The sequence below is a fragment of the Gasterosteus aculeatus genome, chromosome 14 (assembly GCF_964276395.1).
Source record: "Gasterosteus aculeatus chromosome 14, fGasAcu3.hap1.1, whole genome shotgun sequence".
Taxonomy (NCBI): domain Eukaryota; kingdom Metazoa; phylum Chordata; class Actinopteri; order Perciformes; family Gasterosteidae; genus Gasterosteus; species Gasterosteus aculeatus.
This window is the reverse complement of record NC_135702.1, coordinates 3,692,774-3,709,985: the sequence shown is the minus strand read 5'-3', so window position 1 is coordinate 3,709,985 and position 17,212 is coordinate 3,692,774. Positions and strand designations below refer to the sequence as shown.

Here is a 17,212-nt window from a genome sequence, read left to right as displayed (position 1 = left end):
CTATATGTTTGCACTTGGGAGGTTTCAAATTTGATTTCTCTGCAGTGCATTATACAATTGCATACAACATTATTCTGTTTCATCTTTTTATGTGTCTTCTATGTAGTTTGGTACATCTACTTTAAACTCCCAAACAAGCATCCTTAGGCCATACTTTTAAGGGCTGTCCCTCAAATGAGCAGTGCTGGATGATGTCAAAGCCAGTCATTAAGTCTTTGAGACAATCACTCTGCCGGGTCTGTGAGAATAATGCTGTTCACAGTATTGTTAGCCGATCTTTTCACACGTTTTTTTTTTTTTTCCGCGTGAGAATTTCATCAGCAATCTGCTTTCCGGGATTAGTTTCCATTAACCCATTGGACAGTGCGTGGTGCGCGCATTCTGCATGGACGTGTCCCAATCTGAACGGGGTTGGGGTTGCAGAGGAATAGGAGTGTCCGCGCTGTGTGGTGGGAAGGGAGGCAGCGGCACAGCAGTCGGGTGCAGCGCGGCACAGCGAAGGAACGTTACCTTGGAGCGCGGCGTGCGTAACGAAGGGACGCGCTGATTGACAGTCGGAGGGACGGAGCGCCCCGCACGGCACACAAGAGGAGCACGCTAATCTTTTCCCTGTGCACGCGGCTTGTCAACGGCATCTCTGTGAAATACCAGCCAGAGCAGCCCGGTGCAAATAAAGAAGGCTCCATCCGCGCCCCCCCCCCCTCTCCGGGCGCGGTATTGTAAGACTTCTGCTAACTGGACACGGTCCGCGCTGACTTGGCGTCTCCAAGTGCCCAGGAAACGGGAGTGGATGGACAAAAAGGTTTCGCCGCACTTTCCAAGCTGAGTCCAAGAAGATTTTCCTGGTTTCTTTTTCTGGAGTAAAAGGAGTGCGACTTGCCTTCAGGATCATTTTGTGGTTCTTTTTTTTTGTGAATTTATTTTTAATCTAACGTAACTGTGACGCGTTTGTCAGTCAAGTTACAAGCCCTGGATCCTCCGAACACCCCAATCTTTCTAATTGGAATAACAACAAGATAATCGGGAGAATCACGCGGGGGGGGGATTTTTGGTGCGTAATTTGTGCGGTCTCTGCGGTTGCTGCTTCCGCAGAAGTAGTTGCGCCTCATTTTCTTTTTCGACGTGAAATAGCGCATCCCGCCGCCAACCCATGGAGTAGGCTAAAACACAAATAAAGACCTGAAAAGCGGGGGTGGGGAGGAGGAGGGGGGGTATTCTCTGTCGATCGGATGGGCAGATTCTCCGTAGTGTGGTAAATGACCAATGGGGAATCATGAACAGCTCTTCTGAACTCGAAGACGGGACTCGGCATAAAAACCAGGTATGTAGTTTGGCGCCGCGAGGAGTGGCGCAGCCGCTTGGTGCAGCGTCTCCACGCCGGGTTTGAGAATGTGTGTTTGCCCCCGTGGAGAGAGGAGCTGCGCGCCGGCTCTACCCGACTCCTCGGGGGCCACTGGGACTTCTGCCCGTGTCGTAGTGTCTGCATCCACCCGCGCGCCACGCAAATCCCCGCGGCTGCTCGTGTTTGGCGCGACACGACGCTCCTGGGTGTTATTGAGCTAATTGGTGCGCTAATTGACGCAAAAGTGGATGATGCAGAAACCGCGGCAGGTGATTTCTTAGTGGGAACAGGCGGGTAGTCGTTTGCGCATTTCGGTGGGTTTGCACTAAATATTCTCATGTCGTCTCTGCCATAAGCAGCCTGGGCTGTGCGTGAGCCAATTGTCTATAAATCCCATTAGTGTCTATTTCCAGTGTTAAAATGGCACACCGACATCCTCCCATAGACCTGAAACAGGAGCGGTCTTGTGTTGCGTTGCAGCCAGCCGAGCTCACTTTGGGGAATAGTCAATGTTCCACAAGGTCAGTAGAGGGCTATTGATGGTCCATCGGGGAGAGGTCTACCCTGGAACCCAGAATCCGATTTCGGGGCAGTGAGAAAGCCTGGCGCCTCGAATCCCAGGAAGCCCAGAATAATTTACCCTTCCTTTCCTCTCACCTTCTCGCAACTAGTTAGTTATTATGTGCCATCGCAGAAAAGGGAAAACTTCCTTTGGTGCACATTGCAAAATGTTTGACAGAGAGGAGAATAACGGGTGGAGAATGTTTGGTTTGTAAGTACCTTGCAGTTATTAAAATAAAAAGAAAGAAAAATGGGCGATGTAGTGGAATAAGAACAGTTTGCTTCGTCACCCCTTCCAGCAATCGCTCACTCCAAGAATTGTCTTTTCTCTCATTTGTTCCGTGACTTCAAACCAATCATTGGAATGCGGATTGTGTCCTTCAGAAGCCAGGATCCGAGAAAACCCACTTGAGGCAATTGTCTTGTAATTTACAAAGCTCGGCAGGTGCCGGACGATATGTTGCTTCCTGTCACGTCCTTCGGGAGATTTCTGTGGGAGTCCTTCACATGGTGGGCCTGTGTCTGACTTCTCTTTCAGATATCGCCCCATTAGTACCCTGTACTGCAAGGCTGCGGTTAACGCTTCGTACATTACAGTTGGCTGATGTAACCTTTATAATCTGCGGGGGCCCTGATCAATAGCTAAGTGGCTATGACCAACAATTTAATACTTATGCTTGCTTTGTATTAACTTAAAGGTCAAGCAAATAGCAAACATGCTTGCAAAATATCTGCCTGAAAATAGCCTCCCTTGTATTTAATCATTGTCTCATAATACCCACACATCAGTCTCAGATCAGTAAACTTTTGCAGAAGAAAATATGTGCGCTGGGAAAAATGAAACCTGGTGGGATTTTAACCAAATAAGTGCTGTTTTCTTGAAAGAAAAAAAAAAGGAAAGAAATGACTAAACGTCATGCTAATGTGCTCTATGGTAAGCCAAGAGGGATGAAAATGCAAATCATGCCCCACAATCCCAACACACGTTCCGGATCAGTCGGCATCAGGGAGTGTTGGATGAGATGTGAGGTTGTGGGAGTTGAGGATGGCTGGTGCTGGTATCTGTCCCCCCTCCTTCCTCCGTCTATCGGTCTCCGTCGTCGGCACTTGTTATTTTGCCATCAAGCGCAGACCCGCATAAATACTCCTCCTCTCTCAGCAAACCTTCATCTGCAGTCATTTCAGACCCGGTGGGGAGGGATCACACGGGAAGATCTCTAGTGGTCTCTGTTTGTTTTGATATCGCTACACATGGTCAAGGATTAGTGCGGTAACTCTGCATGTTTGATTTGTTGCTGTAGGTGTGCTGTCACCCGTGGCCTTTTACAACAGATGGAGGCCAGTTAGAGTAAAATGGAGATTAGAGTGCTGCTTAAAATCAGCCTTGGAATATAATTCAATGGATAATAAGCAACAGTGACTGAGGCCAAATGGTCAGAAATGCTTTTGAAACAAGAGACCGGAAAGGAGCAAAATGTCTGCCATGTCTCGCAGTATCGTTGGTGGATGCACCAGCGAAACCACCAAACAATGTTTTTTTCGATTGAAATACAAATAAAGCTAAGACAAATCAAATCTGCTGCTTTCCAGTATTGCTAAATGAATTTAGCGCGCACACACACACACATACACACACACACATCTTTAAGGTATAGTCTGGACTTCAAATAAGCCCAAAGGGGTTGCCTAGTTTGGATTGTAGGCAATCAATAGCACTTACAGAGCTCCAAACTTTCCAGGGCACTGAAAGGACTGTTTGTATGCGAGAAGAATACCTTATGCGGCTGTACCTTGCTAGAGATACACACACATACAAGGACACACGCTGCGCTAAAGAGGTCTATATTTTACAGAGGATGTGTTGGATTTTTATAGCCCAAGCTCAGCTTTGGTGCTATGAAAAAAAACACAAATGGATCAAAACCACCACATCAATAAGTTGGCAAATCACCGAACTGTTAGGGTGTTTATGTATCTCCAACTCATCCGACATGAAGCTGTAAAAAAGGTGGACGGTTTGCCTTGACAGCTCAGCCACTGCAGGCCCACATCTATCAAAAACACTCTCAGCCGAGACCCAGTTCAGATCTTATATCAGGCTTGCATGACAGCCATGGCGCACACACACACACAAACATGTCTGCCGGGATGTATCAGTAACTCACTTTAATACTCCTGGCTCCCACACGTAGTAACTGTGGCACAGCGGGCAGAACTGAGAGGGCACGCACCTCCTTCGTGCATCCGCCTTACTACATATATTGTGTATATATAGTCCTGGACAATTGATGGAAACTAATTGCACTAAGGATAATCATCATACGTTATATTGTTTCTCCATTAATAGATTCACAAAAAAATAATACGAGTAATATGAGATGACTTTGCAGTGCCAGTGTAATTTAAGAGTGGGAGACTGTAGACTGTGGACATCCTTGTTGAAGCTAATGAAGCTGCTGAGCTGGCTGGAGGTGTACGAGGCGGTGTGGACTGAAGCAGAGAGTTCCCCGGTTCACTGGGCCTGTGATTTCCCTGTTGGGGAGTTAAGGGGGTGGGGGGTGGGGGGGTCCTTCTATGGCAGCAGTACAACTCTAACAACCTCAGCCTTTGTCTGGCGCTCCCCTGCTCAGGGTGGCCTCGAGGAAACACCACCCAGCAAAGGTTCTCAAGGCCCAAAGTAGCCCCTCAACCTGTCACACATACATTTGTGTCTACAAATCCTGCAATCAAGTCCAGGTTCAGCACGGGGGATTGGGGCATTTGGACTCCTTGCACTGTGTGTCTCCTTGCGCGTGTTGAACGCCGGCGCAGGATGAAGAGCGTTTAAAACTCTCGTGTGTGTCTGTGCCATACTTGTGTGTTCACGTCCTTGCAAATATCTATTTTCACCGTAAGCATTGTATTCATAACATAAAGAAAAGAAAAAAATAAATAAAATAATCCTTTGGTTTCATCGATTTCCGTTTGGTTCTGCTCTTCACAAAACACCGCCTTTCTACTGGCGTCATGCGCTGTAACGAAATCAAAGCCTCAAAGTTGCAATGTCTTCCATGTTGTCCACACTCACAAATCATTTTCTAATTACCCCTCACTGTTGCCACAGTATCCTTTTAGCGTTGGGCACATCTGAATGCTGTAGTCGAAGCCCATTGCCGGATTGCGGTATCAAAGCTCAAGTGGCTCGCGGGAGTGTAGGCCTATTGTTAGAATGAAGGGATGAACGTGTGAGAGGAGTGAGTGTGTCGGTGGATCAAAGCGGCCATTACGAGCCGTTACGTAAGTGAAGGTTGTTTCTTTTTTTTTTTGCATAGGAAGGGATTTAGTGCCTTAACGGAGCGGCGTGTTCACTTGTTTGGTTCTCTGCTGCAGCCATTTTGGGCAACGTGCGTGCACGCCAGCCTCCATCCGACCCCCCCACCCCCCCTCTGCCTTTTCCTCATTTTCTCCCTTTCGATACCTCCCGCTGACGCAAAAAGACGGTGCATTTGAATATCAGATTTCCGGTGCAGCAAGGCGAGGCAAAGGGTGGACGGGAACAAACGATGAAAACAGGACTCGATGAAGGCAGAGGAATGGAAAAATAAGTAGAGAAACAAAAATGTAACCCAGAGCAGGGATGAAGGGACACGGAAGGCTTAGTAAGTATGAATCACAATAGGTCCCGGATCAGTGTTGAGCAGGCAGCAGGCTAGCTGGGGGCACATGTACCTTTTTGCAAGATGACGCAGATACATTCCAGCTGCTCAAAATCCCACATACCGACAACAAAGGGCTGTTCTCAGATGGGCCACACGGTGCTGTTGGAGGAAGAGAAAGAAGAAGAGTCTTTTTCCAGGCGGCGCCCCCCTCTAACCCCCCCCAAAAGCATCACCAAGGGCTCCAGTACAACAGCTGCAATAAAGAGTAATTGTACCTAATTCGTTTGTGATTTTTGGTATTTGTGTTGATTCAATGCGACACACACATTCCCTGCATGTGGGTTTGCGCGCGTGTGCGGGCGAGCGTCGTATATTGTGCATGGTCACTTTTGGATTCCTTCTTTTTGAAGGGTTTTGAAGAAAGCAGTGCTGAGTAGGAAACATTAGAAAGGTACCGCAGGGCAAGGTTATATTCTACCTCCCAGAGTATGTATTGACAGATGTGTCAGCAGGCTGACCTGATGGGCAGGGTTTCACAGCAGAGCGGCTAAAAGTGTGAGAGAGAGTGCGGCAGAGAGGGAGACGAGGCAGGCAGAGGCATTAGATTTCCATCTGCAGGATTTGGACCTGTGTGTGTGTGTGTGTGTGTGTGTGTGTGTGGGCCAAGAAGGGTCATTAAAGCAGCGAGGAAAAAAAAATACTTCAAAGCAAAGATAAATGTGTGGATTCACCCCATTATTTTACTCTTGAAGGCCGTAATAACGCCGTTCTGTAATTTATCATTCATATCGCCGCTAAATCATCATTAAAAATGCATCTGAAATCGCTGGGCTGAGAGGCGTGCAGGTGCAGGGGGCAATGAGAGAGGCGCAGTGTGTGCACGTGTGACGGGGTTCGGTCGTCTCAATGGACAACTGGCCGGGGCCCCTTCCGCTGACAGATGGCTCCATCTCCATCTCTGCAAGTGGGAAGTGTCCAATTTCTTCCCGCCGATCTCCATCGAAGAGCTTAAACAGCCGCGCGCGTGTCCCGATCAACTGGAGGCTTTCCGCGGGGATTCGCGGCCTTTTTCCTCTCGCGTTCCCTCGGCTCGCCGTTAATCGGCGCTCATACGTAACGTAGCCGACGAGCGATGCAGACAAAACAGTAAATAATAGGGAAATTAATTAGGCTTTGAAAATCCAGTGAATAATTCAGGACCAATGGAGGAGTTTAATCAAGCAATCAATCTACTCCGGCCGCCGCATCTGGAGCGGAAAGAATATCACAGGAGAGAGTGACGAGGATGGGAATGGAGCTTTGACTCTGGGATGCCTGCATCTGGCCGAGCCCATTGTTAACGCGGGGACGCTGTAGTGTGAGGACCTGTTTTACCCGGGCATTGGGACGCAGGTCTGCCCTTGATTGAGCTGCGTTGCCCTCGTACTCGGTGGCCTCTCCAGAAACCCCATTATTGGTTCTCCTATGAGCCAAATGGAGTCATTTCCCCTGCAAACTTGACTTCATATATTTACCTGCTAATGACTTGCTTGAGTTAACGTTGAAGCGTAATAGCATCATTACGGGCCAGGCGCCATCAAGTGTCGCAAGCGCTAATTGACGAGGCGGATGAAGGCTGAGAAATCCTTGTTGCCCCTATTAAGTCGTTTCCTTGATCCGTGGAAGCAAGAAAGAAAGAAAGAAAGAAAGATTGCCTCGTTAGCTAACGCCAGAAAAACCTTAACGCCTGCATCATTATCACGGATGTATGTTCTTTTCTTTCACATAAAATGTGTTGATGACACCTTGAACCAAAATGGAACAGCAACCAATCACAATAATCAGGCTTAACGTGCAGCTCCTCCAGACCTCACAGGTATGTTCTCATATCGATTCTCATGAGCGTTGATGTTAAGACACAATGAATTCATAATTATCACTAAATAAATCATTACCAGTACTTTATTAGGCCATTTGATGATTATATACATTTTGCCCAGACCTTTGTGGTCAGCATATCTTCGTCATCATTCGTGTACAGCAAAATAGTTCTCACTGAAAGATACAGTTTGTTCACTTTACTGAAACATGAGTAGGATTTTATTTCAGACCTGTGAGAGATGGAGTGGGAAGAAAACCTTATGAAAGGCGCTAGGAGCCTGAAACGAGAAGCATTTGAAGTAAGGATAGTTTAGAAGGGAGATAAAGCATTGAACTATGCCTCAAAAATATACAGAACTAGACCGACAGAAAGGCACAGATGTATTTATTGCAGCCGTCCTATTAAACAGTTATGAAAAACGCGTGGCTAAAATATTAACTTTAACTTACCCACCAACATCCATTATAAATTCATCATCAAAAATTCAATCTGGCAGACTGTGTGCCATTATTCAGATGTGCTGGGGGAAAGTGGCACATTTAAATAAGTGAGGAATTGTAGCACCGCATCGTCCCTAAAACCTCCATTTCAATTACTCAAATGTTAAACCAATCAAACAAATTCGGGAGATGGTTTAATAATTAGACCCCCTTTTTTTTTTTTACCAACACCGCTTATTATATCATTGAAAAAAACAAACACATTCATCCTTTTTGGCCAGTCGGACTCATCAAACTTTGAAAGCGACTCAATCATGCACCATCTGTCTTTTTTTGTTTTCCATCCACAATTTTCTGCACCTTTCGTTGTGGATCTAAATTCAGTTGCTGACCCACTGCCACGCCAGAGGTAGACCAGCTCATATTCACAACATTTGGTTCTCCTTGTTTCCTCTGGTAAAATTCTGCCCCTCTCGGCAATACCTGAGTCCGAATGAGATTGGATATGGAAATGTGGCGCGCTGCAGACCACGTCTTTCTGCTGATGTCGTGGAACTCGGGGAGCACGGGGAACGGGACGCATTCCTCAGAGAGACAAACACCCGCTCATGCACGCGGCCCCCCCTCGCCGGCGGGGAGGCGTGAAACCCGACACATGCAGCGGACAAACTCTTTTATCGTACTACGCGCTGCGGAAAAAGCAAGCGCAGTGAAACGGTGCGATGTGTCTTTTAAAGCGTATCAAGTGTCATGTGGGCAGAACAGTTCAGCTAAGTGGACGGGCTGCGTTTGACCTCGTCTGTGCAGGTGACGCCCGTCTCCGCCTCCATGAGAACGGTCTTGGCGCTGGATCCAGCGCCAGAGCCGGCGGGCTAATTGCTGGCGGTAATGACGGCGTGTCGATGTTTTGCACACACTTTGCTTGCGACGAGAATGATGGGACATGATTAAACGGCGCGGGCGGTAGTCATAATGACCACTTGTGCATTACCGTTCAATCTAATACCGCCCCAACAGTGTCGACAGCGATCGGGCTTCCACTGGCGAAGGCTTTGGTGAGATCTTTTCAGGGGGATTGCTAAATGAACTCCATGACATTTGTTAAGGTCGCTTGTTGTGTTACGACCGGGACCTAACGGACGTCTCTTTGAACTGTAGAACATGTGACCATCGTTTGTATCTCGTCGTGGGCAATCCTTAACAAAGGCTAGAAGATTAAGTGTAGCGTCTGCATCATTTATCAAAAGGAATGAATAGCCTGAACAGCCCCCAGTGTGATTATACACACGTTTGGGTCGGATGAGTTCAAAAACATTAAAGGAATCAGATTAGATTTGAAGAAGTCTAGAACAAAAGTTTCATTAAATCTCGGCTCATCTGTCACCCTAAATGAAGTTTCACCTCAATCAATGGGAATATTATTGGATCATGGAATGCCGCGTCAATAGGAGCTCCTATTCAGTATTCACTCATGCTGTGACAGCCAGTCATTATCTCTCCTCCATCTGTGCCTCCCTGTGTTTTTGGAATATTTTTCAGTTGTGTAAAACCTTGTGCTGAAAACAACAGTTAGAATATAGCTTAAAACCCCCAATTTTTATGATGAACTACCCCCACTTTACATCAGAGATCTCAAGTTGAAATGCTCTGGCTCCGGTGATGGTATAATCAGATGCTCAGTTAGTGTGGTATTGTAAAAAGCACTTCTACTGTGGAGCCTGTCACCAGAGCACAGCCTCAGCCATTTGTCTGCCACCTTTAGTCAAATCTCCCTTAAACATGCAATGACTAATACATGAAGATTGCAAGAGATGGGGGCGAACTGCAGAGAGTGTGAGAATTTATTTTGAAAAAATGTGATGTCCGGAGAGTGCTTGGAGAAACTTGAAGTGCAAAATCTCAAACTAAGGTCGAGCCAGATGGGCTTTTTCCCCAAACATCGAATTCAGGACCAGACAGAAACGCTAATAATCGCCAACAAAACTTCAAAACTATTTTTTGCTTCTTAGCTCGTACAGTGTCTGCATGTTAAACTTACCCTCATCTCCCGCCCCTCTCTCACTCGGGCGATGGAATCGCCTGTAATGTGCTAACATGAGAAATCAATCAGACTCACAGTATTTCTGCAGCCCCTCAGCTCACATTGATTTATGGCAAATGTGTTGAAGATGAAGAGAGAAACTCTTTAGCACTTCGGGGCAGGCTGGTCGAGAGGGGAGAGTGGACGTGGGGCTGAAGGATGAGGGGGACGGCGGCGCGTTTGGGACGAGGGGTGAGGGAGGATGGAGGAGGGGTCGCTGCTCTGCTGACCTTTGTTTTGATTGGCTGATGCCGGTCACCGCAGGGTCGCCGCACCGCCTCTCACGGCGCAGCCCCAGCAGAGAAGACGATGATACCGTGCTCTTTTTTTTTTGTTGTTTGCAGTGTGCTGCGATCTTCCAGTATGTGGAGCGTGACAGCTGCTTTCAGCCCTGTAGCGGGGAGGGGTCAGAGGTCGCCGGGAGGGTGTTGACTTGGATTCCCATTATATTTTGCATTCTAGAGATGTGGTCCAAAGTATAGAGCACACAGGCAACAGTATTTATTGTAAGACTAATGTTGGATGAATCATACAATATTGCCCCGACTCTGAGAGTGCAGCACATGCTGTTCAGTGCATAATGTCTCTTTTTCTATTCTCTGCACGTGGGGTGGTCGGGAGTCTAGATGGTAAACCTTTTGTCCATTATTCACAATGTGTAAATAAATATAACAGTTAAGGAGTTGAAATGTGAAGTCGGCTTTTCTCTGATATAACGTATTACCGCACCGTAAGTGTTAATTTGTACCTAATGCGTTTTGTAATGGCTTTTTCACTGTTATTTACGGAGTCCCTTTCAATCGGGGTATTTTTTTAAACTCACAACGAATTATCTTGCCGTTGCCGCTCAATTATGACTCGGAGCTCTTTGGTATTTCATGCTCACGCAGGGATATCGGGGCCACGCTTCCACGGCAAATCCTGTTTTTCTATTTTATTTATCTCATGAGTGAAAAGCTTGTTTATACATTTTGGAGAAGGAGGCTGTCGGAGGGCTGGGGGGTCGGGGTAAATAAGAGCTCCACAGTAGCTTGGCGTATTCACGCCATTGGCATACACTAAGAAACACCCAAGGGGGGCGATGGAGACGAGGATTGAAGTGGATTACTGAGATAGGACCGCGCCACAGAGAGAATGAAATGTTATTTACATTAGGCTTTTATGAAATACACAAGCAATAAAACAACCCCCCCCCATGCAGCTCAGTGGAGTACCCCCCCCTCTCTCCCTCTGCGGGGGCTGCGAGGCCCATTGAGAGGGTTAAAGAGGAGATTAAAGTGATAATGTACATCTCTAATCCGCAGCACTTTAAGAGGCCAAAGAGGAGAAACTGCCTCCGAGCACGACGCTGGACATGAAGTGGGTGGCACCGGCAATCAGGGTCAGCCGTCGCCACGGCAACAGATTGTTCCGAATAATTATCCGCCATATGTGCCTTGTCACAATTAGAAGTTGGCCGTGATCCGGGGGGGGGCCACGGGGTCAAACACTGATCCGCGACCCTGTTTCCAGAGTGGCGGGGGCGCTGGCTTTTCGCGTCCGTCACACGAGCGGCGGCGCCACGAGCTCTCGGGCCGACATTCCGAGCGGATGTGAGGGTACCAGCCTCATCACTTTGTCGCAGTGACTTCCCCTCTAAATGTCACCGCACACTGCGCGCTTTGAGCTTTCAATGGCCCCTTTCTCCTGCAACGGATCTGACAAAATGAATATCTGGAAATGAATAAAATGGATCTGTGATTTCAATCAGAATGCTAAGCCTCTTGAATCGCCGTTTCGGCTGAGCGGCGAGGAAAAGGAAATGACGAGAGTGTGAGGAGAGTGAGCAAATGTGAGCTGACAGAGGGTCGACGAAATTCTTCAGTTTTTTTTTTAAAAACCTTTTGTGGTTTGTTCTCACGGCCGAGCCTCCCATTACCAGTCCAGACGTTTTAACTCGTCACTGCAGCTCTCCAGCGGCAGAATGTTTCATTTCCTGCAGAGCCGTGTTCACACTAGTACCCTGAAAGAAGCAAAAAGGTGCAAAGTGGTTTACTATTATAATTCATTCCCTCACTTTTGTCACTTTTTACCATCTTGTAAAGGCCGAATCTTCAATTCTCAATTCAATGCTCAATCGATTTTTTGCTCTTTACTGTTTTTGCACTTCCTACTCATCACACGTCGTGACCCACGACGGCGTCTCTATTCAGATCTAATTGTGGATTTCGTGGAAAACTGAGAGGATCCCCGCGGAAGTGCGAAATGTGACAGTTTCAAAAGACTGGCGACACCTCGGGCTCGTCCCCCCCCACGCCAGCTGTCCCATCGCTTCAGATGCACAGTGACGCCGACTCCTCTCTGATCAAATGTGTCACCTCCTGCCAGGCGGGATCACAGGGTAGCGGCACCAGCCACACTTTCAGGAGGGGCGCCGGGACGCGTTCAGACGAGCCGCGTTTAAACACCAATTAAGCCCCATGCGCCACTCTCATCCGCGGCCTATTAGATTGTCACCCGTCACTATTAGGAGACACTCGAGGGGGCCTCCGGCATTCCGGGGGAAAAATAATTACACTCTCTCCAGCGTCATAATTATTGTTCTTGAAAGTGTCTCTTTCGAACACTAACAAAGCAGCCTCTCGCTCCGCTCTCCGCCGGCCCGTTGCTCTCTCGCCGCGTCTCCGTTGTCCCTCCAGACACTAATGAAGTGGTTTAATCTCGCGGCTCCAGAGGACTGCGTTAATGAAGTCCTCGCGCTCTTTTTCGTTTCAGAAGTTTCCACATTTCGGGGGGGGGCCTCGTTTCCCCCCCCCCTGCTCCCCTCCATCGCTCACTGTTTGCTTTGTGACTCGCGCGGAATCGGCACAGTGTCCTGATGTGCGTCCAAACGACAAACGAATGCAGTCTGCCGCTCTGAGAAGCGCAACGGCCTCCATCTTGAATCGTGTTATCTCTGTCATCTCAATCGCTCACCGAGATTCGCTTTTCCCTCCGGATGCTCCGGGTTCCACTGCAGCAAAAAGATGAGTGGACGACGCGCGCAAGTTTACCCCCCCCACATCGTTTGAGTCATTAGAAAGCTCCGGTTCCAGCTGCGTGAACACGCTGAATAGCTCGTCTGTTTAGCGCCGGCTAACCACCACTCAGCTGCTCTGTTTATGCAGTCGCTCCGCTCTGATTTAGTTCTCGTCCTCTTCACAGTGTTCATTCTGGATTTCAGTTCATTTGGCATCGCCTCACTGCGTTCAGAGTGTGAAGAGCGAAATGACAGCCAGAGAGCGAGCCTCGTGCTCCTGCTCCCGAGACCCGAGGACTCAGGCTGTTGATCTGAAGATCTTGGCTTTTCAGAATAAAGTGCACCTCCGTTTAACGTCTCGCTCCTACACCCCTCTTGCATCTCAAGCTGCCGAGGTGCCGTTCTTCATTCGACAGCAGCGTCAAAGTGAAGCGCGACACTCAACAGCTGCCTCCTTTCTGGATGACGTAACCGCATTAGATCACTTTGTTGCGTCCGCATTAGATTAGTAATGTGAACCAAAAAAGAAATTGTCAAATAAAGTTTGTGTTTGCGTTCACCTTTTCTTATAGTTGTTGTACGTATTACTAACATTTCGAACAGAATAGAATAGGACAGAAAACACATTACTGTTTTATAATCATCCGCATCATGTGCTTTGTCTCAATTAGAAGTCGGCTGTGATCGGGGTCACAGGTCAAACACTGACCCTGATCCACAGTGGAGAGGAGGCGGGAGAAAGGTTCTCACGTCACATGAGCCTCACGATTTGTTCTCAGCAGATCTGATGGTTCTAACAAATGTTATTTACATCAGTAATACGTCACCTACGTGTATCTGCCCAGTTTAAGAAACATGAACATATATTCTATTTCAATAATTTGCAAAGTGAACATTTAGTCGCACTGATACTGAAACTATCGCATCAAAAACTAGTTCCAGAATTTCCTGAACGTTTCCCAGTTGGTGATAACACCCTTTAAAAGGCAGTGAACGAACCCCCACACTCTGCATCAAGTGGCCCCTTCACATTTGCCGCTCGTACCCCCCCCAATTCATTGAACACAGACAGATATGAAATGCTTTCATTATAATAAAGGCCCTGTTGAGAAAATTGCTTTTGTATTTACGAGTAGTGCCACTACAAGTCTTTGGCACTACACTGTTGGCATGCCGCGTACCTTTTTAACTCCCAGCTAGACCGCAGCCAGATACAATGCTTTCACGTTCGCTTTTAAGGCGAGGAAGTAAGATTTAGGACCCGATGGCGAAAAACAGCTTCCCGTTGACCTTCATGAACAGGACCACGCAAAAGAGCCATTTCAGCCCAGCTGAATGGGGAGCGAGTACACGTCTCTATTTTTATTTATTCACCTTCATTTTCCATTTCACGCTTCCTCAGTGTAGAAAGCGCAAGGGAGGTCATCCATTGCACTTGCCACGTTAAGGCAGCTGTTGTGTTTGCCTGTGTGTGTGTGTGTGTGTGTGCGTGTGTGTGATCTCATAACTCGGGGTGCATGATAGGAAAGTTGATTTCGTATAGAAACTCGTGACCCACGAAGACCGGCGCCCTCCGCTGGCGCGACCTCCCCTCGGGGCAGAGAATGACCACGCAGCACTTACCACCCGATGGCACTCCACTAACATACCCTTTACTCACGCGGTGCCACACACATGGACGAACGGCCGAGGGTTAGAGCGACACGAACGCACGGCACGCACACACAGTGTAAGCCTTAGCCGAGTCATCCTGCAGGGTAGCTGCAGCCATTAAGCGTCCACAGCACAGATGCATTATTCATGCAGTGGCTGTGCGGTTGGGACGTAGCGATGGGCGGAAATGTATACCTTAAGATGTGGAGGCGCTTGATGCCTACTTGGTGAGAGAAGTGCCTGCCTTCTTATCGGCCACTTGAATTCAAATAGCGAGGCTGTGGGGCAGAGATCCATCTTGTCTGTTAATGCTGTGTGTGTGTGTGTGTGTGTGTGTCTAGTTATGCGTGGATCTTGTGCATGCAAGATTGTCCCGGTGCACTTAACTGCGCTTGCAACTGCAATCAAGACTTTAAGTGGCCGGCAATTTCCAAAAGGGAAATTGAAGTGTGGACTGGAACGGAGATAGAAAGTGATGCGAGCCTGTGAAGTTCAAATGTGAGGCATCCTTGATGGGAATCATTTTGATTATCCCCGACAAAGGTACAGCCAATAGCAGCACAATTACCTCCTCGCTGTTTTCCGTGAGAATGAGCACGTTCCTTTTTAATGAAGAAGTGCCTTGTTGTGTTGGAGCGGCATTAGCAGGGAGGCCATTCTGGGACGGAAGCACCTTCCGTGTGCAATAGAGAAATTTGTTTCACTGGCACTGCAATTCTGCTTTAGCTTTCATCCACCCCAAATTCGAACACATTCATGTTACACAATGGTCACAGGGAGATTTCTGCCAGTCGAGAGAAGACCACTTCATTAGCATGGTCCAATCTCAAATGTCTCGGGGACAATTAGCCGCAAGTCTAAGCTCCCTCTGCTTTGGATCGCAGGACAAGTGGGAAAAGGCAATGAAAGATTTAAAAAAATGTTGGACTAGTTGAGCTTCTACGTGTTTGGAGCCCTGTTCAAAGATGTATTCAGGTTCTTAGTTAATGAATAAGCGGATAAGGGAGCGAGAGCTGTTTTGGGATCCTCTGTGCGTGAGGGAAGCGAGGTAACAACTTAAGCCATTAACGCCCGTACGGAATTGAAAGCCCCTCGTTCGATCTCGCCCTGTTTCCCTTCAGGCCCGGAGAGCAGCTGCTCTGAACCTCACGGTGATTGTGCGCTCCACAACGGCGGCTCCCGTGATGTGTTTTTGCACTCCCGTGTGTGTGTGTGTGTGTGTGTGTGCGCGTGCACCTCAGGGACAGTGGGTGACAGACCCGCTCCCCCCGCGTGGGGGACGATTTGCAGTGCCGAGCGCCAAGGACAAGCAGTGGAGGGTGGAGCGGGTGATTTGTCTCTTAGGATTGAAGTTCTCTCGTCCTAGTCCCCCCCCCCCCTTCCTCCACTTCTCCCCGCTCTCCATTCTCTGCATGCTTAGTCTTATTTTGAAGGTGAAGAGCATCCCTCTTTGTGTTTGCATGCATCTCTTTTCTCTCTTTGCATCACTTAAACGGTGCACGTTGTGCTCGATCACTCGTCCGCGCACACAAGATTGAAACACATTATATATATTGAATTCAGAGGTCTTTAGGTTTTGTCAAGAACGTGGTAGCTTAGCAACAAGTTGTTGGCTAACATTTGTGGTAATGGCAGTTTCATCAACGTTCGCCTCGCAGCCAATTATGAAGATTAACAGTTTAAGAATCATAAAGTGGGTTTTGCTACAAAGCTAATTTTCAACAGAAAAAAAAGCTCATTAGCTTTTTTTAGAGGTAACGAATGTGATGCTAACTTCAGAGGTTTTTAAATTTGGTGCAAATTGCTGAATTATCCACAACTAACTGTGCTGCATGAGTGTTTACCTGAGAGGGAGCCGGAGGGTCGGCCTTGTTGTTGTTGTTTTGGTGTTAACCGCGTTGCCCGTCCTGCAGACGGGGCCGTGGGTACTAACATACGCTGGGGTTTTAATGTAAACACAGCAGAGATAAACTCACCGAGGGGATGTGAGTTGTTTCTCTGCTCAGGTAAACATTACTCCACTAAGTCCTCCCAAAGAAATGCTCTGAATTTTGCACCTCTTTTACGAATCGGCTCACGTTCAGGTCTTTCCGTTGACTCTCCTCTCCGGCTGTGGCTTGTTGAGACGTGTTTGTGTTCTTTCAGCCGGTCTTGAAAACGTGCATTGAAAGAATATTCTGTTTACACCACTGAAATGGCTTATCTTGGAGGAGATGCAGCCAATATGCAAAGAAGAAGAAATCCACTGAATGTGGAAACAAACAAAACGGCCTGGTGAAAGCACGGGGAGCTCTCTACCAAGCATCCACTCTACTTCACCAGAAATCAGATGAAAGGAAATTATGAATATAATCTGGAATGAGAACAGTAAAAATCGACCAATTATTATCATATTGCCTCTCATACGGCACTTTTGCTACCAAATCCCAGTAGTGTCTGTAGAAAAAGTGTTCAGCGCTGTCATGATGCATCAGTCGCACGGGGGTCCCTCTGAAGTCAGTCCGAGCCGCCGCGCCGGCCGTCACATCCACCGCAGCAGTGTCCTCTAAAATATCCACACCCAAATCTCTGTAGTCTGCAGAATAGAGTATGGGCTCCGGCAAGGTAAACACCCCCCTCATCAAATTCAGCAGTCCATG

General features: G+C 47.8%; 1 protein-coding gene across 2 annotated transcripts in view; it reads left to right on the top strand.

Moving 5' to 3' along the window:
- The first annotated feature begins 474 nt into the window (after window positions 1-474).
- The window catches only part of fibcd1b (fibrinogen C domain containing 1b), a 76,653-nt gene continuing 59,915 nt past the window's right edge, over window positions 475-17,212 (top strand). For both annotated transcript variants that reach the window (XM_040197673.2, XM_040197672.2), the window contains exon 1: window positions 475-1,321. In XM_040197673.2, coding sequence (XP_040053607.1) covers window positions 1,274-1,321 — 48 coding nt within the window. In that variant the 5' untranslated portion in view covers window positions 475-1,273. The remainder of the gene's footprint in view (window positions 1,322-17,212) is intronic.